Source organism: Eleginops maclovinus, chromosome 4, assembly GCF_036324505.1.
Source record: "Eleginops maclovinus isolate JMC-PN-2008 ecotype Puerto Natales chromosome 4, JC_Emac_rtc_rv5, whole genome shotgun sequence".
NCBI lineage: Eukaryota > Metazoa > Chordata > Actinopteri > Perciformes > Eleginopidae > Eleginops > Eleginops maclovinus.
The window spans coordinates 25379386-25404846 of NC_086352.1; the positions used below are offsets into that span (position 1 = coordinate 25379386).

The following is a 25461-nucleotide window of genomic DNA, read 5'->3' on the forward strand; positions in this document are numbered from 1 at the left end:
GTGTTCCTCTGGTCCAGGTGGGAGAGGGCAGTGTGGAGGGTGAGGGAGATGGCATCATCCGTGGACCTGTTTGCTCTGTAGGCAAACTGCAGGGGGTCCAGTGAGTCAGGGAGGGAGGAGGTGATAAAAGTTTTGACTAACCTGGCTCCCAAATGGTGGAACAAGCTGGTTTGGACCAACAATCGGAACATCTTCATGTCTAAAAAAAACACACTTAATTGTTTTAACAATGCACCAGCACTGACAATGATATTGCATGTTTGTGTAAATATGTCAGCGCTGTTCTTGTTTCCTTGGTTTGAATCTTTATGGTTTATTGCACTTATTGTAAGTCGCATTGGGTAAGAGCGTCAGCTTCATGTAATGTAACTTAACACTGTCACAGGGGTTTCTTGGAAATCAGTCTGTAACATTTTCCTAAAGTCTAATTTGGATTGATTTAAGCTACTGGAGAACACATGTATTACAGGGTATCAATATTTGAGCCAGAAAGTGGTGCAGGGGTCAAAGCCAAAGTGCCCTAACAAGTGACACAATCAATGAAATGATTAACGATAGAACGTGGAACAGAATGATCAATGACAGAAAAAAGAGCTGGGTGTGAGTAGATTAACACAATACTTTTTTTGTTTAAGACAGCAGCACACTGAGGTAAGTGGAAGTTCAGAATGTGAATATATAGAGAGCTGAAGTATATATTCGAGACTTCTTTAGATATTTGGATTATGGAGCGATGACCTTAGCTGATTTAGAGGAGGAGGATAAGCTAACAGGTGGAGATGGACTGTGCTCTGAGGGTGCTGCTTTTTTAACCTGTACTATATCACACACATATTTTATTTTAAAATAACCACCCTGGGGTAGACAGTGTGCAGGAAAGATGTGACGGGAAATTGAGACAAAAGCAATATATTTCCTCTCTTGACCTCGCAATTAAAGGCATTGGAAAAGCACCAACCTCTTTCATTGATACACTTACAGAGTTGGTGGTGAATTAATTAATTGTCTGTTGTAGTAAAAGTTTTTTCTTTGGTTAATTTTTGTGTTTTGTTTTCTAAATATTGAAGATTTACCAATGCAAGTTAAATACAGCCAAAATAAAATAGTTCAATGGTCCAAAACCCGGATAAAACTAAGAAAATCATTTGAAAAGGAGGACGGAGATATTTAATTTTCAGCTTTTGGGCTGTTTATCCAGTGGTTCCGACTACAATACTTCAACCCTTATTTGATGGATTGCCTTGAAATTGTGTGTCCAAAAAGCTGGGAAATTTAAATAAGCCTCAGGATAACTTGTAGTATTGTAGCTGTAATTGGAGTTGCTTACACTATTATACTTCCTTATATCTTTTTACTTTCTAGGGTTTGTACTTATGAGCAAATACCTGAAAAACTCTTATAGTGTAGCAATTAAATATGGGACAACCACATTACTTCATCTTCTCTGACAACATCCAGATGGACCTTCTTACCCTGATGCTCATAGATTCAGCCTTTAATCTCCTCACAGACTCTTCTGTCACCTCTCCAGTTCAGTGTCAACATGGCAGGCTGGATCTTGCTGACAGATTTCAGGTCATTGGTGTTCGTTAATAGCTGCATGTTTTCCTCCAGCAGCTCCCTGGAGGTCCATGTTCTCACCTCACTAATGACGGCCGAAGCCAATATTTAGATAGACATTTCATCGTGTTTACAGACGAGTGTCTTTCTGCTGTAAGGAAGAACTGGACGCCTTAATGTAGAGGATGGCTTTGTGTCAGGCTTTGATGTATTCTTCCTTGAAATGGATCAGCACCATCCAGAACACACTATTATCACTGCTGTCTTTGATTTACAGCACACAAGGCTCTAAATGGGCACACTAACATACAGTGTGTACTCTCCTGCATGTGTTTCCTGTAAGTCAGTGAGAGGGCTACATCAAACTAGAATGACACAACCAGTAATGAATTCATTTCCACAGCAAATGGGTTGTTTTTGTGGTAGCAATGCAATGATGAAGCCTGTTCACAAGAACCTGTTTGCACTGCAAGCTTGGATAGGCTTTCAATAAATGTAGTTAGTGAGATTGGTTTTTTTTGCCAGCAGGAATATGGAAAACCACTTCTGATTTTCTGGAAACTTGATGGAAGGTTGGGAAAGAGAGACAGATCAAACTCTCAGGGTGCGTACTTGCATTATATTTCACCTATAGAAACATTTGGCAGCATTTGACTTTCGGACTGCCGTTCTAATATTGCAAGTCTTTTGGCCGTGAAAATTGTTTATCTAATGTAGTATGCAAATTGAGAATGACAGGGCTCTGACGATACGGATGAACTAAAGTTATTCATCTTCTGTAATAAATCTGTCAACAACTGTGCAATATACTTTATACTTCCACCTTTAAATACTATCGCCTGGCTGCTGGTTCACAACTGTTACTGGATGTGTATTTTGTAAATTGTGTGAATTCTATTTTTATCTTCAAGGTTTTTATGCATGCCTCTTAATTAACATTATACGATCTTTGGATCTTTACTTGCTGTAACAAATGTAAATGTTCCCTCTGTGGGATGAATAAAGCAATTATGATTCTGGTTACAGTTCGTCCTGATGGGAACACGTCTTTTAGAGATCAACATTTTAAGAAAGTCAATGGGATTCATCTTGAATGTCTGTTCATGGTTACAGCGTCTGTTCAAGGGTCTTTGAGATACGTTTGGTAATGTAGGTAAAAACGTGAACTGACGTGAAGGATTCAATTAGAAAACAACATATTTTTATTGTAAACAACTTTTGTAACCTCAACATAATAACATTTTGGGCTGATAAATGGGTCAAACAACACAATGAAATGTACTATTTCAAACAAAATGAACTGATGCTTTGCCTAAAATAACAGTAACAGTATCATGCCTAATATTAATAATATACATCATATATACTGCATGATGTTTGAGTGTTGAACTGATTTGACTGGAACTTCAAATGGAATTTGGAACAAAACTTAAGCCTCGAACAGGGTGTATAAATATTAATAAGCTATGTATATGTAGCCGTTCAAAAATGAGTTATACAATGCACAACACAAAGAAACCTAGCATTTAATTTGCATTAAAAAAGAAATATCCACCGTGGTAATTCCTAAAAGTTCCAATTTTGCAGGATCTTGATTTTTCAGGCCTTGGTGCAGATGCTCCCTGGAAATAAGAGGGATATTTGAGGATATGAAGACAAAGCAAGTCTGCGCTGCATGACACTTGACCTACTCGTGCTCAAGGACGGCAGGATGTGGATAAATGAGACATTACTGTCTGAGCAGCAGATCTGCAACTCTTCTTTAGCCAGCGTGATGAACTGCTGTGTCATGCTGCCTTTGTTCGGTGTGTTGGGGGAAGTAAAAAAGATGGGCTTGTCCAGTCTGCTAAATGGGCAGAAAAATGACCTAATGAAAAAGTATTACGTTTTAAAAAGAGGGCTCTACAGACAAATTAATTAATGCCTTAACTTGTTAAAGGGCCTCCATAAAACATCTCACAGACCCTACCCCCCCATCCAGCTCCATAGAGTCTTCATCAGCAGGTCTTTACCAGCTGACCTCAGCACAATGGGTGCCAGGGCTTTTTCTTACACTGCAAAACACTGGAACCTCACTTCTTCTTCACATCTGCAAACTGGAACCCATCTTTTTAAACTATAGCGTACCCTATGTGGCCGCACAATCAGCATCTCATTTGAGCTATGCTTTGTAGCTTATTGTATATTTTATTACTGATGTTATGTGATGTAAGGTGACCTTCATTGAGATGACTTTAAACCGATTACTTAAAAAAAACTTTGAAAAAAACTCACAGCAACTGTATCTTCCTTTTGCCAGTTGGTGGCGCTATGTTTATTATTCAAATTTGGCCTGTAGGTGTTTTCAGGCCAGAACTCACATCAAATGTGTGGCTTTTGTCAGAAATGTATTAAATCCTAAATAAAATCATTGATTATAATGCCTTAAAATCCTTCTTTTTTTGAACCTAAAAATGACTGATTAGATTCAAGATTCAAAGGCTTTAATGTCATATTCACACAAGCTACAGTGTAGTAATGGCAATGAAAACCCCAAGCTCTAACCCTTCAACAATTCAACATAATTATACAAGAAAAGTAAAACAAATTAAATTGTGGTGCCAAAAATGTATTCTTATTCAGATTTGTGGTCCAAACTAGTTTTTATTCCAGAAATATATACAATGTGTGCATAAATCAACAACAGGAAAAACATTTCAATAACAAAGAAAACCGGGGCATCGACTAAAAAAGCACATTCATCACAATTCGTAATGTTAATATTAATCTGCAAAGTTTTCTACCACAGGCAGTTACTTTGCAAGACCTGATTATTATCAGAGATCTCTTTAAAAAAAGCATCCCAGTGTTGGACCGTCCATCGGCTGAATTTAAGGAAAGCAAGTTCATATTCCCAGTTTCTCTGACGACTAAACAGCAAACTTGTTCCGGATGATCTCGCCACCCTCAACCTCCACCTGCTCGTAAAGCCACTTCCTGTCGCAGCGGCACTCGACCCCGCACTTGCGAGAGTTGCAGTCTTTGCAGGGGTAGAAGCAGCCCATACAGTCCACATCCAGGCAGTCGCACATGTCTTTACTGTTAGAGAGCAGTCGACCTTTGTTGTCGTACACTTTGCTCTTGGCTCCAATACACTGTCTGCCAGCACAAACGGAAAAACTGAGATTAGCAATTGAGTTTTCTTGAAGCATTTTTCCTCTCTGGTGTTTTCTCATTAATTACCGTTTCAGCTTTATTTCTGTCTGGCAGTAGACATTAGGATAGTGGAATATAAATGTACATTTTGCATTATAAAACTCAGTTGGTATCCACCATTACTGACAATGACAATTCATTTTGTGAAACATTCACTGAGGGCTGAAAACAACGGGACAGCTTTGATTTTTTACGTTATAAATCTATTGGCCCTATTATTTACCAATTGACCCTTTCAATATTTCTACAGCATTGATACATTCAGTTAATGTTATTTCAGCTGGGTTTTTCTGAACGTTAAGTACTTATTCCCTACATATGGCATAATTAGTTACAAGATCTCTTTTTCTTAGGTGGACAGTTCTTCCTGCCATTCAAAACTTAAAATCTATGCTAAAATATCTCAACTAAACAAAAACTGCCTGGTTTTTGTATCAGAGAAGACAAATTCATCACAGAATACATTAAGACTCCAAAACTATTTGAGATATGTCACAGCAGCTGTTTTTAAATTGGCTCAGCAACCTTTCCCATACAAATGTAACTAGTGCCTGAGAGGAACAGCATCAGGCTTATCTGTGATGGGCTACATTCTGCTTCTTCTCTTTATAGTAGACGTAAAGAGATGAAAACTAAATCTTCCATGAAAGAATTCAGTAGAGCTACAAGAGAATACAGAAACACCAACACCGTTTCTCACCTGTCAGAGGGCTGTTTCCCTCCACGGCCTCCTCGTCCCCCCTGTGACAAAATACATTTAAACATGTTATGCCAACTATTTTAGTTTATGCATTTGTTTAAATTAACCTAACGATAAAAAACATTTGTTTGTCATTATCCAGTTCAAACAGTGGGTGTTCATTTTAGCTCAGAATGTTAAAAGCAAAAACAACCAATATGACACCTTAAAGGGTATCATAATTTAGTCTCAGTACAGGCAATGGCACCAGCAAATGGGGGCACAGTAAGAGAAACTCACCCTCATTCCTCCTCTCCTGTCTCTGCGTTGACTGACGGCATCTCTTGCTCGGTCTCTGTCTGCTTGTGTTGCCGTTTGATTCACAACATTTGTCTCCTTTGGTACCACCCCTCTTTTACGAAGTTCAATCTGGGGAGTATTTAGATTATGTAGTCATTTTATATAAAATAAAACAGGCTGAATGTAAACCAACTGTTACTGAAGAATAGTTTTAGGGCTGTTAATCGATTAAAATATTGTATCGCATCATTGTCCATAATTAACTCGCGATTAATCGCACATATTTTGCAAGTTTTTAAAATGTATTCTAAATGTACCTTAAAGGGATATTTAAACTTTTTTTGTTAGTGTACAAATCTGATTGCTTTATAATAAATGATAAATTATGTTAATAATAAATAAACAATATTATTGCCATGGTCTTGTCGAGAAAACCACTTGGCAGGGTTTTATAGCTGAACTTGCCATTCAAAAGTGACTTTTCCTTCTACATTTGTAGTGTGTTTCTGGTTTCTGCTGTCATCCACAACGTTAACAGGGTTTACAGATTTTTTTTTCAAACTATGGAGCGGGCCGAGGCTCACAGAACGCGCGAGTTAAACAAATTAGTGCCGGAAGTTTGTTAACTTTGACAGCCCTAGTTTCTACCACACCTTTGAGTCCTGCCCCTGAATGAATATGGTGGGCACGGCATCCTCCCTCAAAAACTGTTTGCCGTTGTAGTCCCTGAAGCAGTCGGGCCTGAAATGCTCCGAGCAGAGGCAAGTGTTGGCAGTTGGGATGAAGTTTTTCATCCCCAGGCTGTGCACCCATTTGCTGGCGAGTTGAGGTTTGCTTAGCGGGAACCTGATACAGAGAGAGAGAGAGGGGATTATTTCTAAATGAGGATGCATGATTTTAACCATTAACACTCTTCACATAATGTGTTACAGCCTGATGGTAAACAGTTGATTAAAGATGTCATGTTGTACATTTTTCTTGCAACTAGACTTGCTTTTTCAGTTACATGAGCATATTTAAATTGCTAATATTAACACCTGGACAAACAGCAGTCCACATCTGTAAATCATGTTCTCTTTGACTGTATGTTGTGAGGGGTGTAGCTCTCTATAATGTCAACTATAGTCATGATAATATCATATAAAAGAGAAGAAAAAAATAATATACCCTTAATAGTCCCACAGAGGGGAAATTTACATTCTGCATTTGACCCATCCTGGTGTTACGAGCCGTGGGCTGCCATATTTATGGCGCCCTAGGGAACGGTGCCTTGCTCAGGGACACCTCAGGAGCACTTGGGCTTTCTAGGACTTGAAACGGTGACTTCTAGGTCCCAAGCCAAGTCCCTTTGACTTTGCCACCACCGCCCAGATCTCCAACACCTCTGAAAACTCCTTGTCCTTCTCCCTAAGATTATTGATGCATTTATGTGTTCATCACTTCAATGTTGCACTTGTAAGTAAAAGTGGGGTTTATTTGAATTACTTTATACACTATTGGGTAAAACTACAACCTATATATATTATAATGTGTGTCGATATGTTCATTTTGTCTAAATAACCTAAATCTGCAAAGTAACTAGTAACGTCATATGTAATATATGCAACACCAGTGAGCTGGATGGATTATCTCGGCAAAGCGCTCACTAACACAGATTTAGACACATTTGTGAAAAATATTTGAGAGTAGGCTACATAGAAAAAGTCTTAGATGTTTGTTTTCAGCTCATGAAAAATGGGATCCGAAAATAAGTGTTGGGTTAATATTATTTTTCAGTTTATGATTTAGCACAATGTGAAAATACTCAAGTAAAGTAAAAATACCTCTTTTTTTCTTTACAATACTTGGGGAAATGAGTTACTTTATACCAGTGGGAGCCAGTTAAAGATAATTATACGTAAAGAATACAGCAATGAACCGAGCTACAACAGGTAATGTGAGTATGTATTATTGTATTTAAGGATGGGTCTGTGGTGAACACAAAAACTAATAACAAAGATGTAATGAGGTTACAGATTAGCATTGGGCTAAACTCTGAGGCAGCATGGTATTAAATATGGTGTCGATACGCAAATGTAATCTGAATGTTACCTTAAGGTTGAAATAGTATCAGGACAGTCAGTAATGTAAAAGCAGATGAATTCATGTTTCAATGCGGTGGTTTTTCAAATAACATTTGATAGATCGGTGATCCTAAAACTTCACCTCAGTTCGAGCGGTGAAAACTCACCTGTAAAATCTGATCTCCGACCCTTTCACAAACTTATTGTTGCACCCTATCGCCGCACAGATAACAGGCATGGTATCTTTTCTGTTGCAGATGGAGAAGATGTTTAAAAACAATAACAGACACGACCTGTTTGCTACAGGTTCTTCTTCGGTGAATTAAAAGATGTAGCTCCACTTCAACTTCCTGTTCTACCGCCAAAGCGTCTGCCCTCTAGCGGCAGCTCAGACTTTCATCTTCACTTTCACTATCAGTGGAGGATCATTTCAGGCTTTAATTCTATTATTGAAATAATACATATTTTGTATAATAGACTTATACATTTTTACGAAATGTTTTAGTGCTTGTGAACATACATTTTGTGGTCTGGAGTGTTTACCAACCTACAAAATGCTAAAAAAAAAAAAAAACATGAGCTTGATTCTACAAGTAACCACATAAGCAATCGAATACACATTTTACTACACTATTATTTAATATGCAAGAAAAATATCTAGTATATAATTGTATAATTATATACTATAATTGTATAATTATATACTATATATATATATATATATATATATATATATATATATATATATTATTGTTGAAGAGTCCATTTTTAGATCGATTAACTACAGATGGTGGTAAAGAGGGTGTTGAACTTCCTGCATAGCTTTACCTGGTGTATAAAGTCAAAGTCCACTTTGTTGTCAAAGTTTCCATATGTGTTATAGATACAGAACATTGAAATACCGTTTCTGGCAGTCCCACAGTGCAAATATAAAAGAACATAACATATATTATATTACATAAAAAGATAAGAGCGTAGAAAAAAAGGGGGGGTAAAAAAACCTAATAATAACATATCATTATCCAAACCAAAACTCCTAAATACATGTAATGGAGTACAATATTCCCTCCAAAATGTACGTGAGTTGAATTATAAAGTTACATAAAATGGAAATACTGTTAAAGTCAATACTTGAGTAACGGTACTTAGTTACAGTCCACCGCTGGATGCTTCCTGTCAGCCTGTACACTGGGCAGCAGAGCCCTCTCTCAGCCTGATGAAATCTGTTTCCTGCTGCGCAAGCCGAGCCACCCGGAGCCTCTGAATCACATGATATAACTACGCTGCTAGCGAGCTAACATGTTAGCTTTGGTTTTCAGAGCCGCTGTCAACAACCCCAAAAGGACGGAGTAGCAAACAAAGAAGAGGGTGCAAACTCGTGAAGTCTCTGGCAAGTCAACCAACGTTTTCCCTTTGTCATGTTTGAACGATCCGTGATGTGAAGTTAGCTAGGCTAGTTAAATTGAACTTGTTAAAAGGGAGTTGCTGCCGAGTGCGGGGGTGTAAGCTAACCTAAACGATATTGGCCTTGTTGGGATTGACTATAAAGCTAATCTCACCTAAACATCCGGTTTTGTATGTTTTTACTAGCAATGTTTGAAGGCTAGCGAGTTAACTAGTGATATATTCAAATGTTTTTTTTTTATGTTAGCCCATGTTGACGCTGAAACTGCAGTTAGCTATAATTATGTGTCTGTCAGTAAACTGGCTGCCGAACTAAGGTTGACCTGGCTAATGTTAGCAGTGAGTATAGTAAACTACAAACTACACAGAAGTATCGGCAGTGTCAACGCAAAACCTGTCTCAAGTTGCGACATGCTCTGTTTACATAACGTGATTGCGAAATAAACGTCCACTTTACCCACTAACCACCGACGCAAGTGTTACCTGTAAGTTAGCCAATTTAGCTTGACACAGGCTGCCAGACTGTGTGTTTGGTTTTGCATATTTCCTTTGCTTAATATTTGTTGTTGCTGTGTGCATGTGCCTAAACAAGATTTAAACTGGGAGCCCACAAATATCCCTGGTTCCACTTATTTTGGGGAGACCCATCAGCAATGTTTTGCCCACAACCACTCTAACCTATTTATCTGACCATGGCCATGTAGTACCAGTACCTTATTATGGCAGTTCTTTGTAATGTTAAATATCACAATCCTATTTTACTTTTAAAAATAACCTTTCTGAAGTCTGCCAGAATCACAAACTGTATGAAGATGTAATCGTTTTAAAAGAAATGTGAACTGATCAAGACTTCCCTTCTAATACACTCAACAAAGATGACCAAATCTTTAAACTATGGACATCTACGGGCTTGAGTAAATTTGGACAAATGTTTGGTGTTAAAGATATGAAATACTTAGAACAACTTTTGTAAGATTGGAACTGGGAGCCCACAAATATCCCTGGTTCCACTTTTTTTTGTCTGATTTAGCCGTCTGTGTGGGCGTTTTAGTCACAGAAATCTGTTGCACCTGTTGTCAGTGCAGTCTGACATGCTTCTTTGTAATTGGTTGTAGTTTGTTCCCTCACTTTATTCCCAGTAGAGCTCCACCCAGTGTTAACTTAGCCATAGGTCTTTCAGGAGAAGTGAAATCATCTGGGTGGGTCTGCAAGGCCTTAAATCACTGAATGTACTTCTTCTTCCATCAGTGTGTTTGTGGGAACATTGATTTAATTTGGAGCCTGTGACTCCCGAAAGCTCTGACTCTCTGCTTTCACACCAAGATGTTGCTGAGTAAGGTAGTCCATTTTTACATCTCTTGGGGCGGTAACATCCGTTGGCACCCCTGAGACTTTTAGAAAGCAACATTTCCCACTCAATAATGCTGACTGTTTTTTTAGACATTTTTTAAAACATTTGAGTTTTTTCTGACTGGTAGGTACTTTCATTATGAGCACTGCTTTCTTACAGTCAATCAGTAACACACCTACGTGGTTGATGGCGGTGACCGTAACAAAAACATAGTTGCATTGTCATCAGACTTTATTTTCTAGCACTTACATTTAAATAGATGAATTGCTTATTTTTCCAACCAGGAATCAATATGAATCATAGAAGACGAAGGACACCAGGAACTAAGTCATTATTATAAGTAGTATCTAAAATATGATCCATATTTTTTTGCTGATAAAGTTATAGTTTGTTTCAGCACCAATAGCTAGTTGTTATAGTCACATTTCTTAATTGTGAGGTTCAGCAAGATTTAGTCCTTGCACTACAAAATGAGTTGAAAATATTGATTTGTCAATTGTACTTGAAGTCTATATACTATTCCAGACACGTCAGTGATGATGCTGTGGGTTAATAACATGAAGATGAATACATTACATTTGTTTGAAGCATTTGAATTTATTCTGTACTTTATTGATTTTGGTGGTGAGTTCATTTCCATTCCAGCGTTCTATGAAAACATGCTCATGGACAAAGGTGACTGATAAGATGCAGAGGACATTGGACTTGAGCAGAGAGATCAGTGTGGTGATGAGGTTCCAGGCAGAGTAGAAATGTTTTACAACCAAATAATGTGAATTCACCCAATAAAACCTGATGCCCTTGACCACACTTATTTTTAAATCTAGATTTTTGCTCAGATGTTTTATCCAGTATGCTGACATGACAGTTTTCTAATTGATTTGTGGATTCTCCATATGTGATCATTAGACTTCAATTGAGCTCAATGCAATATGTTTTTTCAGAGTATCCAGTTTGTGTTATTAGTCAACCACAATAATGGCTATGTTTTGAACGAACTAAAGAATAGATGGGCTCATCCTTAGGTGTCTGTGTTGTATGGGCTGTTCTCGAAGAGGAAAAAGGAAGGAATGCCACAGCCCTGTGGGGATTTAAGAGCTATTCAAATGACCAATAGTAACCTCTTGTTGCCTCTTTCACCCTCCTCCCTCTCTCCCTCCCTCCCTCTATCTGTTTTCCCTCCTGTCTCCCATTGGGCATTGTAGAAAGGGACTTCTTTCCTACTCATTGTCTTCAAGATATTGAGTCATTGAACTCTGTCAAATCAGTCACAGAGGTTTGGCATCCTCAAGGCTCACCAGGCAAGCAAGTCCTGCATCAGCGCCGGCATACTGACAGACTGAGGTTGTGGACTCACATGGGCAAGATGGATATATACAAGAAATAAGACGTCAACTTCAGAGGTAAGGTCACTGCAACACTAAACCTGTTACAGAATCACTGTTGCTAATTAGTTTGAGCTAATTGAGGCTTTATATCAAAATGTTCTCCTTCTGGGTTTTTTTAATATATATTTCAATAAATGGGCTGTTTAGTGGACTTTTATTAAAATAATCCCAGTGGAAACGTATTCTTTTTGGATATTCCGGCTAATTCCGTATTTTAAAAGCAAACGTAGTATTAGTTGGACTTGTCCTAATTTGTTGTAATATTAGCAAATATTAAGGGCACCAAGTCATTTCTAAAAAAGTATAATAAAAAATAACTGCTTTACTGGTTAAATACCATGTATTTTAAAAGCTTATGACTAGGGCTTTGATAATTACTGTCGTCTCCGCTGTAATGGTTTTTTTCATGGGTGCTGTTTTTATTACATTTTCAAACTCAGTGCAGGCAGTCTTCAGCTTTTGGTTTCCACAGTTGACAGAACAGCCGCCATATTGAAGTTGTTAATAATGGGAGTGATATTAGGTAATTGTATCATTTAATTTGGTACAGAAAAGGTCACACCACAAACAGTTGTGTAATACAAATGTTTTTTGGATCCCTCTTTAGACATAAAACAAATGGGACTACTAGCTGTCCATTATGTAAAATTGAGTAGTGTGAATAGCAAACAAGATTTAGACGAGAGCATTTGTCAGTTATTGAAGAGGGAACATTTTAATATAATTATACTACCCTGAACTAACGTGTAGTTTGTCGACTCTCAGGTATATGCCATTTTTGTCTGCAGATGCAAAAAAACAATCATGTGGGTCCAAAGATTGATATCCTGTCTCTCGTCCGTCTATTCATATTTCAATAGGGTTTTTAATCCCTGGAATATAAGCTCATTTAAAAAATGTATTTTTGTAGTACAAATGGGATTTCCAACAGAGGAAGCACAACCATTTTTATTTTCAAAATAAATGACAGAAAGACTATATTTTCATTGCAGGCTGGTTTAAAAATAGCTTAAAATAAAGCATGCATGTGTCTGCTGAATCAGTTTCCTGAAAAGCGCCCAGATGTGGCACATGACAAACTTTCATTTCTGCTTTTACAGACGGTCTACGTTCTTCTACATGCATTTTTATAGACACAACATTTCAGTTTGAATGTGTACACAGCTTATATACTCGCATATTGTCAGCAGGTATTCCTTTCCTGGTCATCACACTTTATTTCATATGTCTACTTTGATTTTAATTGCACAGGTACACGTTGGTTTCGTAATGACAAGCTGCTGTGCAGAAGATGTCCACGCTGTCTGTGACTGATATTCCAGATGTTGGTCATGGTAAGAGAAAACTCTTGTGTATTATACCAGGACAGGGTATTCTCTCAGTAAAGGCTTCAATTTTGTTATGCCACACAGCTTCTTCTTGTGTGCTCTAAGAATTGCTATCCAGCCAGTGTATTTTATATTCTATCATTTAAAGGTCCCATATTATGCTTTGGGGGGTTTTCCCTTTCCTGTAGTGTGTTATTTATGTTTGTGTGCATGTAATAGGTCTGCAAAAGCTAAAATCCCAAAGTTCAGGCCAGAGGGAAATTCTCTCCCATATAACATCCCCCTGACTGAAACGCTTCGATTGGATTCCATTGTTTACTTCCTGGTTCAGCTCCGTATCAGAATGACCTCACCGTGATACAGAACGGAATTCTAGTCAATAGCAGTGTGAGCCGCTCCGTAAAGCCGACCCGAGCAGAGGAGCCATGGCGAGGAGAAGCTGCCACTTGCCATACCTAAGGAAGAAGATGTGAAGAACAAGTGGCTTGCATTTATTTTTTACCACTATTCCCCCGGAGCAAAAACCCAAATTATGGTTTTGTTCTTGACTTTTCACTGAATTGTGGAGCTGTTGTGGGAGTTGAGCCGCAAGCGCACTGCTTGCCTCAGCAAAGTTCCAAGCTAACGCTATTAACGCTACGCTACCAAGCTTTTAGGCTGTATGCTCACTAACTTTACCTAAACTGTGCAGAAATACAGCGATGGTTTTTCATTCACAACACGTTAACCTCTTAAGCCCAGACGCAGCAACTTGTAAAAAACAGCGTCTCGGGGCATGTTAACATTTAACAACCTATTAATGTGGCATACCCACTTAACGGGAAGAAACTCAGCTACCAGACTATATGAACCATTTTTACCAAAACGAAACATAATTCCAACACCAAGTGTCTAAATTAACACTGAACGAAATGAGCTAACGCTACATAGCACCGAGTGAGCTACGGCAATTTTTTTACTTCATGCTATCTGCACAAACCACATATCATATGAAACAAATTCCATTGGTATAAGTCTCATCACTGTACGACCAAAACTCACTGAACTAGCAGCCAAGAAAGAGCAAGAAAACTGCTTCACTTTACAGAGCCACAGCTATAAACAGTCTTTGCTGTTTGTGATCAAAAGTTGTGTTCAAGGGCATACAAACGCTGCTGAAGATGAATCCGATGTCTCTGTGTCACTTTGAAATGATTACTGGTAATCTATCATTATTTATTTGTAATAAACTGGTGCGGCGCAACAAGCAATGCCATTTTTTCAGTTATTTTCAGGGACGGGACATTTGACAAATCTCTAAGCGGTTGACCAATCATGTAAACATGTCAGTGGAGCAACAAAATACATATATGGACCTGAAAAGTAGCAAAATAGGGGACCTTTAATATGTTGTCCACCTAAAATTACAATTAAATCACATTTCTGCGTCCATGTGACAGAGATAACAAATTATATAAATCTTTGTCTTCACCCCATGAGTATTACTCTATAATATGTGTTTAAGTTGTGTAACAATCTTTCTAACTTTTTATTTTAGACACCTTTCACAATTGAGATTAAGTGAACATGTATGTGTGTGTCCCCTCTGTCAGATGAGAGTAAGGTGTTTGACGGGGCCTCTGAGCTGCAGCTGGACTGCATGGTTGAGGAAGGCAGTGGAAGCACCGCAATGAAGCACGACGGCCTGCTGTCGCTGGCTGACCTCTCCAGGCCAGATGACTTCCCCACCCCCCAACACAACGGCTCATCCCTGACCGACATAAGCAGCCCTCTGCCGGTGGAGCTGAGCGACATCAAGCTGGATCCTGGATCTGCAGGGGACACATCGGCCAGCATAGGTCAGAGAGAAACGCTCTTCTTGTTAACAGCTGCAGCAAACATCTGAAATGTTTTATATGAAATAAAAAAACACAATTAAATGCAGCATATGTTGACCAAAGTGAAATCCATACCCCACATCCTTTTAAGAGGGATTTGGGTGTTTGGAAAAACTGTGCACTTTTCTGCTTGAGTCATAACCATTGAACGTATGTCTGAGGGAAAGCCCGACATCACTGAATACATCACTTTTATGAAAATACTTGAGGGCAGGCATTCAAAGTCCAATAGACTTTTATGATTTCCACATTACGTTATTTGGGTCACCCTGCAGTGACATTTAAGTCTTTTTTTTGTCCCTCGTCAGCCCCGAAATTAGTCCTACATTTAGACTTTAGTTTACATTCCTGAGTGTTTCTTCAGTTATTTCTGTGTGTACTGGTTTGACGACTTCAACAGACCAGACCAACCAGTATTTCCTTTTACTTCATCTCAGTAATGCCTTGCTCATTGTATGCTAGTTTTGAGCATACAATGAGCAAAAATGTGTTTTTGAAATGCAGATTTTTACTGCAGAATAAACTTTTTCACATTCATGTAAATATACAAGCATATTATCTACTGCGACACACGGCTGCCTTTTTAGATAGATGCCTGGAAGTACTTATCTTTTCTTTATTTGAATAACGGTAGAGGAGCCGACATTGCCTAGTTTCCTGTACACTTCAAAAAACCTCAGTACAAAAGTTGCTGCCTTGGAAAAAACTCACTTTTTTAAAATGTGTGTATAGATGGCCATCCAGTGAAGAGGAAGAAGGGGCCTGCGCCGAAGATGCTGGGCAATGAAGTTTGCAGCGTCTGCGGTGACAAGGCCTCTGGCTTCCATTACAATGTCCTGAGCTGCGAGGGCTGCAAGGGCTTCTTTCGACGCAGCGTCATCAAGAGCGCCCAGTATAACTGCAAGAACAACGGCCGCTGTGAAATGGACATGTACATGCGGCGCAAGTGCCAGCAGTGCCGCCTGCGCAAGTGTCGGGAGGCGGGCATGCTGGAGCAGTGTGAGTGTGAAGCAGAGAGTTTAGAACACATTTTGGCATGTGAGTTTCTTTTTAATCATGGGAATAAAATGGAACATCCTCTTTGACCTGTAGGCGTACTCTCTGAGGAACAAATCCGACTGAAGAAGATGAAAAAGCAGCATGAGGATGTGACGGCCCGCAGCTCCACAGTGGTCACCCCTACCCTTCCACTGGAAACCGCTGCCCTGGACCCCCAGCAGCAGGAGATGATCGAGAAGCTGGTGTCCATGCAGAAGCAATGCAACAAGAGGTCTTTCCTGGAACGACCCAAAGTGACAGTAAGGAAACCTCTCACCAAGTATATGCAGGATTCTATGTACATGTAAATAGAATAAAATACAACAACAGAATGTAAGGTTAAATATTGTACAGTAAAATCCAATTCAGTGCTCCTAATGGAATATGAAAGATTGCACCACGCCCAAAGAGAATTGAACAATCAGATTTATCACTGCTTTGGAACTCCGATCAGTCCTGTCAAACTAGATCGTGATGATCAATTATAAATAACGATTGTTACTGCATTGCCCATTTCCCACCTCAGATGTTTTCAGAAATATATTGAAGTGTTCTGTTTAGCTGTAGAATAAGAACATTTGCTCCAGCCAGAGAGTGGGACTCTGTTTTTTGCTTTCAACATGACAGTCGTTGCCTAAAGAATAAGGACCGAGCTGCATGTAGGGTGGGTGTTTAATGTGGGAGGCCAGTACTCTGCATCCAGCTGCTTTAGAGAGAAAAGGCTTTTCTGGATCACTGCTAATGTGTGTAGGTGGATTGTGAGTCACAGCCATTGTATTCGATTGGTGGTAAAAGCAAACTTGATTGGATTATCTCTTCTGTCAAGGTTTTGACATGAAACATGTTGTCTCTGATGCTTGCATGAAAACTTTTTTTTTTTTACTCCATGTTTCATACATTTTATGTGTGTGAACCCAACAGCCGTGGCCTCAGAGTCAGGACCCGCAGAACAGAGAAGTGCGTCAGCAGCGCTTCGCCCACTTCACTGAGCTCGCAATCATGTCAGTGCAGGAGATTGTAGATTTCGCTAAGCAGCTTCCTGGTTTCCTGGAGCTCACCAGGGAGGACCAGATTGCTCTGTTAAAGACGTCAACCATCGAGGTTAGTCAATATTCACCGTGCAACATGTGTCATGTGTCTGAAGCCTGATCTTGAAAATTCAAACACATGAAACTTGAAAATACTTATTTCATCAATATTCCATTTACAAAGATGTTTCCTCCTCAGATTATGCTGCTCGAGACTTCTCGACGGTACAACCCTGCTATCGACAGCATCACGTTTCTGAAGGATTTCAGCTATAATAAAGAGGATTTTGCCAAAGCAGGTACCTATGCTTATTTCTGCCTGGACACTTAAGCTTATTACTTTAATGGTATCTGTCTTGTCTGATGGTTAAACAACAAAATAATAAACAGACTTGTATTTTAAGAGTTTTAGAGTATTTGAACAGTTTCATGCAACTAATTGTTTTTGCACAAACTGATGCAACTACTGGACAGCCATTATTAGTTATTAAATGCAACATATGAAAGTCAGGTTAGGTTTTCACAATAGGGTGTGCAATTTATATTAAAGAAAATAATAATTATTGGTTTCCTTTTGTAACATTTCCTTCTTTAATGTGACTTTCTTTTTCTTTGTACCTCTCTCCTCCTCAGGTCTTCAGTTTGAGTTCATTAATCCCATCTTTGAGTTCTCAAAGGGAATGAATGACCTTCAGCTGGATGAGGCCGAGTACGCCCTGCTCATCGCAATCAACATCTTTTCTGCAGGTGAGAACTTATAAATTCAAGGTTTCAAGGTTTTATTGGTCATATGCACAGCATATACCACGTATATGTTGGCAATGAAAATCTTATGTCGCGTGCTCCTCCAACAACTCCACATACATGGTGCAAATAAGATAAATAAAATAGTGCAAAAAGAGAGAAGAATATTTACAATAACAACGCTAAAGATTTGAGGATGTGAAATATATACATATGTGGAATACATTGAGACTATTTAAATACTTTACACTGTTGAATGAGGAGGTATGGGCAGATGCATATATTACGTATAACAGATGTATATGGCAGATATGTATAATATATAGATATGTGTACTATAAACAGATGTGTATGGCAGATGTGTATAATATATATATATATATATATATATGTGTGTGTGTGTGTGTATATATATATATATATATGTATGTGTATGTGTGTGTGTGTACTATAAACAGATGTGAGTAGACATTCACAGAGCTCAGGAGTTCAGCAGTCTTATAGCCTGTGGTATAAAACTGTCTCTGAGTCTGGTGGTCTTGGTCCGGATGCTGCGGTACCGTCTGCCAGACGGCAGCAGACAGAACAGATTGTTGCTGGGGTGATTGGGGTCCTTTAATATCCTACCGGCCTTCTTCCTACACCGCTGGGTGCAGAGGTCCTCCATGGATGGCAGCTCCATCCTGGTGATGTGCTGAGCAGTTTTCACCACCTTCTGTAGAGTCTTACGGTTGAGGGCGGTGCAACTGCCATACCAGGCGGTGATGCAGCCAGTCAGGATACTCTCGATGGTGCACCTGTAGAAGTTGCAGAGTATCCTGGAGTCCATGTTGAACTTCCACAGCCTGTGGAGGAAGAAGAGCCGCTGTCGAGCCGTCTTGGATATGACCCTGGTGTGATGTGTCCATGTCAGGTCCTCACTGATGTTTACCCCGAGGAACCTGAAGCTGCTGACTCTCCACAGGAGTCCCGTCGATGGTGATGGGTGTGTGTGCCTCTCTCTGCCTCTTCCTGTAGTCCACAATCAGCTCCTTTGTTTTGCTGACGTTGAGATGGAGGTTGTTGTCCTGGCACCAAGATGTCAGGGCTCTGACCTCCTCTCTGTACGCCGTCTCGTTGCCGTCTGTGATCAGGCCAATGACGGTCGTGTCGTCAGCACACTTGATGATGGTGTTGGAGCTGTGTGTGGCCACGCAGTCGTGCGTGAACAGGGAGTAGAGGAGAGGGCTGAGCACACAACCCTGAGGGGCTCCGGTGTTGAGGGTCAAGGTGGAGGATGTGATGTTCCCCATCCGCACTGCCTGGGATCTGCCCGTCAGGAAGCTCATGATCCAGTCACAGAGGGCGCTGTTGAGCCCAAGGTCCCTGAGCTTAATGATGAGCTTGGAGGGCACAATGGTGTTGAATGCTGAACTGTAGTCAATGAACCGCATTCTCACATAAGTGTTCCTCTGGTCCAGGTGGAGAGGGCAGTGTGGAGTACATGGTCAGTGTTCCGAGATGGGCATCGACGTCTGTGTATTCGCAGATTTTCATGTGCTCTGTAACCCCGGCCACATAATGCGCCCTGCGAGAAGGTCTGTCCTTCGAAACCCATAAGCCCTCCAGTGCGTTGGTCAGCGGCGGGGAACAAAGCTTTTGAACAACCGCTAGTGAACTCCATCGCAGATAAAAAGGCGCTGATCATGAGTCTCTAGGCTGGGAACAGTCCGAGAAATGATCTCCAACAGCACCACTTGTTGTTATCATGAGACACACCCCTCCATGCTCTTCTATTATTGTCGCTGGCGATGATGACAGATCCTGGAGCATGGCGGTCCGTATGTGAGTCGAACAATCTCCGTGAAAACCAAAACATTACAGGTCAAGTCCCGTGAATGCCACCCTCACGGTTCGGACCCTTTATCAGGATTGACATTTGCCAAAGTAACTCGTAAAGGCCTGTTTCACATTACTCAGTGAGCAGGACCCGCCCGGGACCTCGTGGTTTTCCTCTGGCTCCACAAGTAGCGTCCAGCAGTAAACACGAGATCTCATGTTGCAGTCGTCGTGGATTATTGCCTGTCCACCACGACACTGATGTAAATTGTTCTCTATCATATTGGATTAGGCTCGCTTGGCGTTTACATGTTCAAAAGTTAAACAACCAACAAGTAAACATAAAACACTAGATGTTGGGTTGTGAGAGCCCTGAGACTGCGACCCATCCTCGTCGCCCTTGATTAGTCTTTCGACATGTTACACTCCTTCTCCGGCATGATACAAGCATGCCATGAATCCTCAGGAAAATGTAATACACCCTATACATGGCCTTTTCTTAGGAATTTGCTTTTAATTGCTTTTTCAGTACGGAAACATTCGTTTGTTCGTTGTAAACTAGTTAGATCGGTCCATGTGCAGGATCGAACTGTGGAGGTACAGCAACCCACGGACGCACTCGCTCGTTACATTCATGATAAATGAACATGGTCCAGTGTATTTCCACCGCGCGTGGGGCAGCTGACGTGCTGATAGTATTTCGGCAGGACTTTCTTCATGTTGGCTCTGTTAAGATCCCCGGCCACAATAAATGCGGCCTCTGGCCGAGAAGTGTCTGTCCTGTCGATAATCCCATACAGCTCCTCCAGTGCTGTGTTGTTGTCAGCGTGCGGCGGAACATACACTGCTGTTAGAACAACCGATGTGAACTCCCTCGGCAGATAAAAAGGCCGGCATCCGATCATGATGTGCTCTAGGCTGGGAGAACAGTCCGAAGAAATGATCTCCACATCTGAGCACCACTTGTTGTTAATCATGAAGCACACACCTCCTCCCTTGCTCTTCCCTGAGTTTATTGTCCGGTCCTGGCGATGAATGGAGAATCCGTGTGGAGCAATGGCGGCGTCCGGTATCGTGGGGTCGAGCCAAGTCTCCGTGAAAACCAAAACATTACAGGTCTTAATGTCCCGTTGAAATGCCACCCTGCTACCGAGTTCGTCCAGCTTATTATCCAGGGATTGGACATTTGCCAGAAGTAAACTCGGTAGAGGAGGCCTGTTTTCACGTTTCCTCAGCCTGACCAGGACCCCGGCCCGGGAACCTCGTGGTTTCTTCCTCCTGCGCTCCACAAGTAGAGCTCCAGCAGGTAAACACGGAGACTCTCCATTGTTTGCAGGTCGTCGTGGATTATTGCTGTCCACCAGCGACCTGATGTGTAAAATGTGTTCTCTATCATATTGGATGATAGGGCTCGCTTGGGCGGTTTGCATGTTGCAAAAAGAGTTAAAAACAACCAACAAAGTAAAACAATAAAAACACTAAGATGTGGAGTTGTTGAGGAGCTCGAGACATGGCAGCCATCCTCGGCGCCATCTTGATTTAGGTTACTGGACCATGTTTACACTCCTTTCCGGCATGGATTACAAAGCATGCATTGAATCCTCAAGGAAAAATGTATAACCCCTATAAATGCCATTTTTTCTATAGGAGAATTTTGCTGTTTATAGTTGCTTTTTTCAGATTAACAGAGATAAACATGTGTCTGTTTTGTTTCGTTTGGTAAACTATGTTTAGATCGGCCCAATGTGCAGGATCATGAACTGGTGGAGAGGCTACAGCAACCCTACGTGGACGCACTGCGCTCTTACATCATGATAAAGAGACCAAATGTAAGTGCTGTGGTTTATGTAACCCCCCCACTCCTGTGACCAACAATGTCAGCATAACCTGTTAGTCGTCATCACAACAAGCACATTGGGTCATGGCTGGGGTGACATTAATGTACTCAAACTGGAGGAGGGAAGTTACAGGAGCAGTTTCTAGATAACAAAAACCACAAGGAGCTGTTTTCTTTCTAAATGCAGATACTGAATGCAAGTGACTTAAATCTTTGTATATGAACTAAAAACACAGCTAGAGTAATTCCTGCAGACATTTTGTAGGTCAGGAAGTCTCCTCTTATCTCCTAGCAGTTCTTGATACTTGTTTGTTTAATGGCTTCCTCAGGATCATTTGATGTTTCCTCGCATGCTGATGAAGTTGGTGAGCCTTCGTACATTAAGCAGTGTCCACTCAGAGCAGGTGTTCGCCCTCCGTCTCCAGGACAAGAAGCTTCCACCGCTGCTTTCTGAAATTTGGGACGTCAATGAGTGACGGCAGACCGGATATCACACTCTGTGAAGTCTGAGACAGACGTTGCATCGCGCAGGACAAATGACTCCTTTCTGCCGCCATCTGGTCAGGGATTGGTTATTGCAGCGAGATTTCTTTTTCTCATGTGGGAGGAGAGCATCATTGCCCTTTTGCTCGCAAACAGACTGATACATGGTTTTGTGTTCAAATGGAGAAACATGAAACCCCTAGTTGTCTTTGAACCTTTTGATCTTAATTTTGTGCAGATGCTGACATGATTATGGCGATATTAAATACCAGCATCAGGCTCTTTAGCCAGTTTTCTCTGATTTATTATTTGTCAATTTCTAGTGCAGTTTCTATACTCCCTCTAACAATTATAATCTGAGCAGGTCTTGGCGGTGGCTTCCTCAAACATCAGGATTAAATCTGCACATTAAGGTTGAAATAGTTTATTTTGCAGTCGTGCAATAGGTGGAAATGGACACGGAGTGAAGCACGAGCAGACACATATGTGCTTATCGATGTTAGAGTGAAAAGGTAGGTTGGTATTGTGAATTGGCAATAGTGTGTTAGGTGGTGTCCTTTTTGGAGTAAGTGCAGCAATGAAAAGGTGGGTGTAGTTGCTCAGGTAAAGTAATGTGAAGTAGACCTCTGGGAATTAGAGGTTTCCTTAATTTCCATTCGGTTACTTGAGATGTTTTTTTCATAAGGGACCCTTTGGGTCATTTGTAGATGCCCATTAACTTCATGTAAATTGTATATTTATTTTCACATAAATAATGTATAGAGTGCACACATAGACTGTACAATCATGAACTAACGCACACGAATGCAGACTGTGCCCTCATTAACAAGACACGGTGGTGTTGAGTACATCATTTATCACACACAGCACTGGTACCTTGCAATGAGTGGTACTAATGTGTCTTTATTTAACATGTAAAGATTAAACATTGGTTAAAAAAGGAAGTCCAGCTACCATCTCTGAACTGACTTCCAAATTAATCAAAATGAATACTGACATTGAAGTTGTATAAGTGAATTTAATTTAGAAAGTTTTGCCCCAATTATCTATTTTATGTTATATTTTAGTTGTATCACTAACAATTAAAGGTGTGAGAAAAGAATAAGCAACGTTCAAGTAGACAGGACATAGAACATTTGACAGCCTTTTATTTTTGATAATTTACAACACTGAGGGAAAAAATGTATAGCTGAAATAATATCAGGTAGAAAACTATCTCGATCTAAAGATATACCATGCTCTTGAGTATCTTCCTTAAAAAAAAAAGACTCAACACCAACAGCTTTAACTGTCAGATTATTCGATGAGCCTCACTGAGAAAAATATACCAAAACATCTGTAAACTGGGAGCAGTGGACTAGAGGAAATGAGTAGTAAATTAACATTTATATCTGTTTATACTCATGCATTCTCCTAAGAAGTGTAAACTTGAAATGCATAATGGTTGATAAAGAAATGTCAATGCAAATTCATAACTGTGAAATGTATTTTCTCTTTAAACAAGGGGGCTGAAAATGGGATAACATAATGCCACTGTAGATAGTTTTCAAAGTGACAATTTATTGGAAGCCTGTGTAGCCATTTCCAGTTATCACCATTGGACTTAATAGCAAACGGCTTAAACAATTCAAGCTTTCTCAAGGTGCCAGTTAAGTTTGGACATTAATGTATTGTATCTCCTTTGTTTTTTTTTCAGGTAAAATTTATTTTAGTTTTTAACTCAAAACACTTCTTTTAGAAGCTAACCTATTCGCTGAAATGGATTAAAATACAAATGCACACAACTCACTTTACCACAGGTGATGTCTTTTTCAATAAATAATATAAATATATAAAAACAGGCATAGCTAGTTATGATTTGGATAAAATACGTGTAATTTCTATATCCACCAACATGTCTATTGCTTATTTTTCTTTAAATTAACGACCTGTTGTGAAGCTCCAACAGCGACAGATTATGTTTATTTTTCTTTTCTTTCAACATTTTTGACGCATGTAGGAAGGATCTTAATGAAAATGAATACTGCAGTTCACACTAATTTAATTAGAAATGGTTATAGCATAAGATGTCTGTTTAGGTTTTGTTTGCTATTTGATTATCCATGAAGTATAGAATTGATTTTTGGATCAAATTATCAGACGGCTATTTGGAGCAGTAGATCATTGCTTACTGCCTCTGCCTCTCTACTCTAAGCAGACCTGTCCAATGCAGTGAGCCCCACCTATTGGTGGCTTGTTGAATGAACAAAAACAAGTGTATTCTCCTTCCACATTCTTTTTTGCAATAACAGTGGTATGTTCTCCAACATGCAGCATCTTCACAGGAACAAAAGTAGCCCGAGTGTTTTCCTTCCTCTCCCTCTACAGTTGCTTAGAAAAACACCTTACAGAGGCTACTGCTGAGCATTTGTTTTTCTGCTACAGGAAGCCGGTGCTGTCGAGTTACAACATGCAGCATAAGCATCATTCCCATCTATTGTATTGCATTGCTAATTAAATTCAAAGGTTGCCTGTTGTTTCCATTCATCAGTACAAGATAAAGCGAGAAGTGGCCTGGCTTTTTCTGACCACGTATTGTATCAAGCTTTTGGACTTTCCCCTCAAAATTTGATTTACTTTTTATATTTTCTCTAAAAGTGATTTTCTTACGTTCTCCTAACCCTTTGGTATTAATGGTTTTCTTTTTGACAGGACGATCAATATTAAAGAAGCAGATTCATGTGAGTGTGCTGCATTTCAAACCCCTCATCAAGGATTTATTTCTGTTAGTTTTGGGTCCTATTTTGAAATTAAGGTGTGCTTTTAGTTTGCTGTGTGCAGAGTATGACTTGCCAAACGAATCCATTAAGTTTGGTTAAAAGTCGTCTCTGTAATATTGGGATGAATTTTACCATGCCTCAATTAAATCCACGGTCAAATGACGGTTGGACTTTGATAAAACTGAAAATATTTTGTCATGGTGTGCTGATCAAACATGCAAAGATGCATTTGTTGGGCTCTTTAATCTGAGTTTTTTTGTGTACATGTTATAACGCTGTATCAAGTTTAATTGTACTGTATATACTGTAATTTAATTTCTGATCTCATTTAATTCCTGACTTCAAAGAGTGACACTGTAAACATTGATGTATAGAAATGCAACCTATTTTAATACTTGTAACTCCTGAAAACCTTCTGTTTTGTATGCACAGTATAAATTAAAGCTACGCTGTAGTGCTGATGATTGGAATCAAATGTACTTGTTTGCTGGTCAGATTTTATCTGTTGTGGTTTATTTCCTTAAGAATGAAACATTTCTATTTCTGATTCCTAATGGTGACTTCCATTGAAAACTCATGACAAACTTCAAAAAGAGAGCTTGCTGTTAT

General features: G+C 39.8%; 2 protein-coding genes across 2 annotated transcripts; one reads left to right on the forward strand and one right to left on the reverse strand.

The window, feature by feature from the left end:
• Positions 1-4183: 4183 nt before the first annotated feature.
• arl14ep (ADP-ribosylation factor-like 14 effector protein) lies at positions 4184-8144 on the reverse strand. The gene is made up of 5 exons (XM_063880617.1): positions 7965-8144; positions 6388-6580; positions 5735-5863; positions 5456-5496; positions 4184-4698 (listed from the first exon to the last, which is right to left on the reverse strand). Exons 1-5 carry the CDS (start codon positions 8033-8035, stop codon positions 4470-4472), a joined length of 663 nt encoding a protein of 220 aa, XP_063736687.1. The 5' UTR covers positions 8036-8144; the 3' UTR covers positions 4184-4469.
• An 831-nt stretch (positions 8145-8975) lies between these two features.
• nr1h3 (nuclear receptor subfamily 1, group H, member 3) lies at positions 8976-25327 on the forward strand. The gene is made up of 11 exons (XM_063880611.1): positions 8976-9191; positions 11762-11955; positions 13192-13274; positions 14861-15106; positions 15878-16144; positions 16238-16443; positions 17105-17284; positions 17411-17510; positions 17845-17958; positions 21508-21602; positions 21940-25327. The coding sequence occupies exons 3-11, from the start codon at positions 13232-13234 to the stop codon at positions 22084-22086; spliced, it is 1398 nt and encodes a 465-aa protein (XP_063736681.1). The 5' UTR covers positions 8976-9191; positions 11762-11955; positions 13192-13231; the 3' UTR covers positions 22087-25327.
• Positions 25328-25461: the final 134 nt, after the last annotated feature.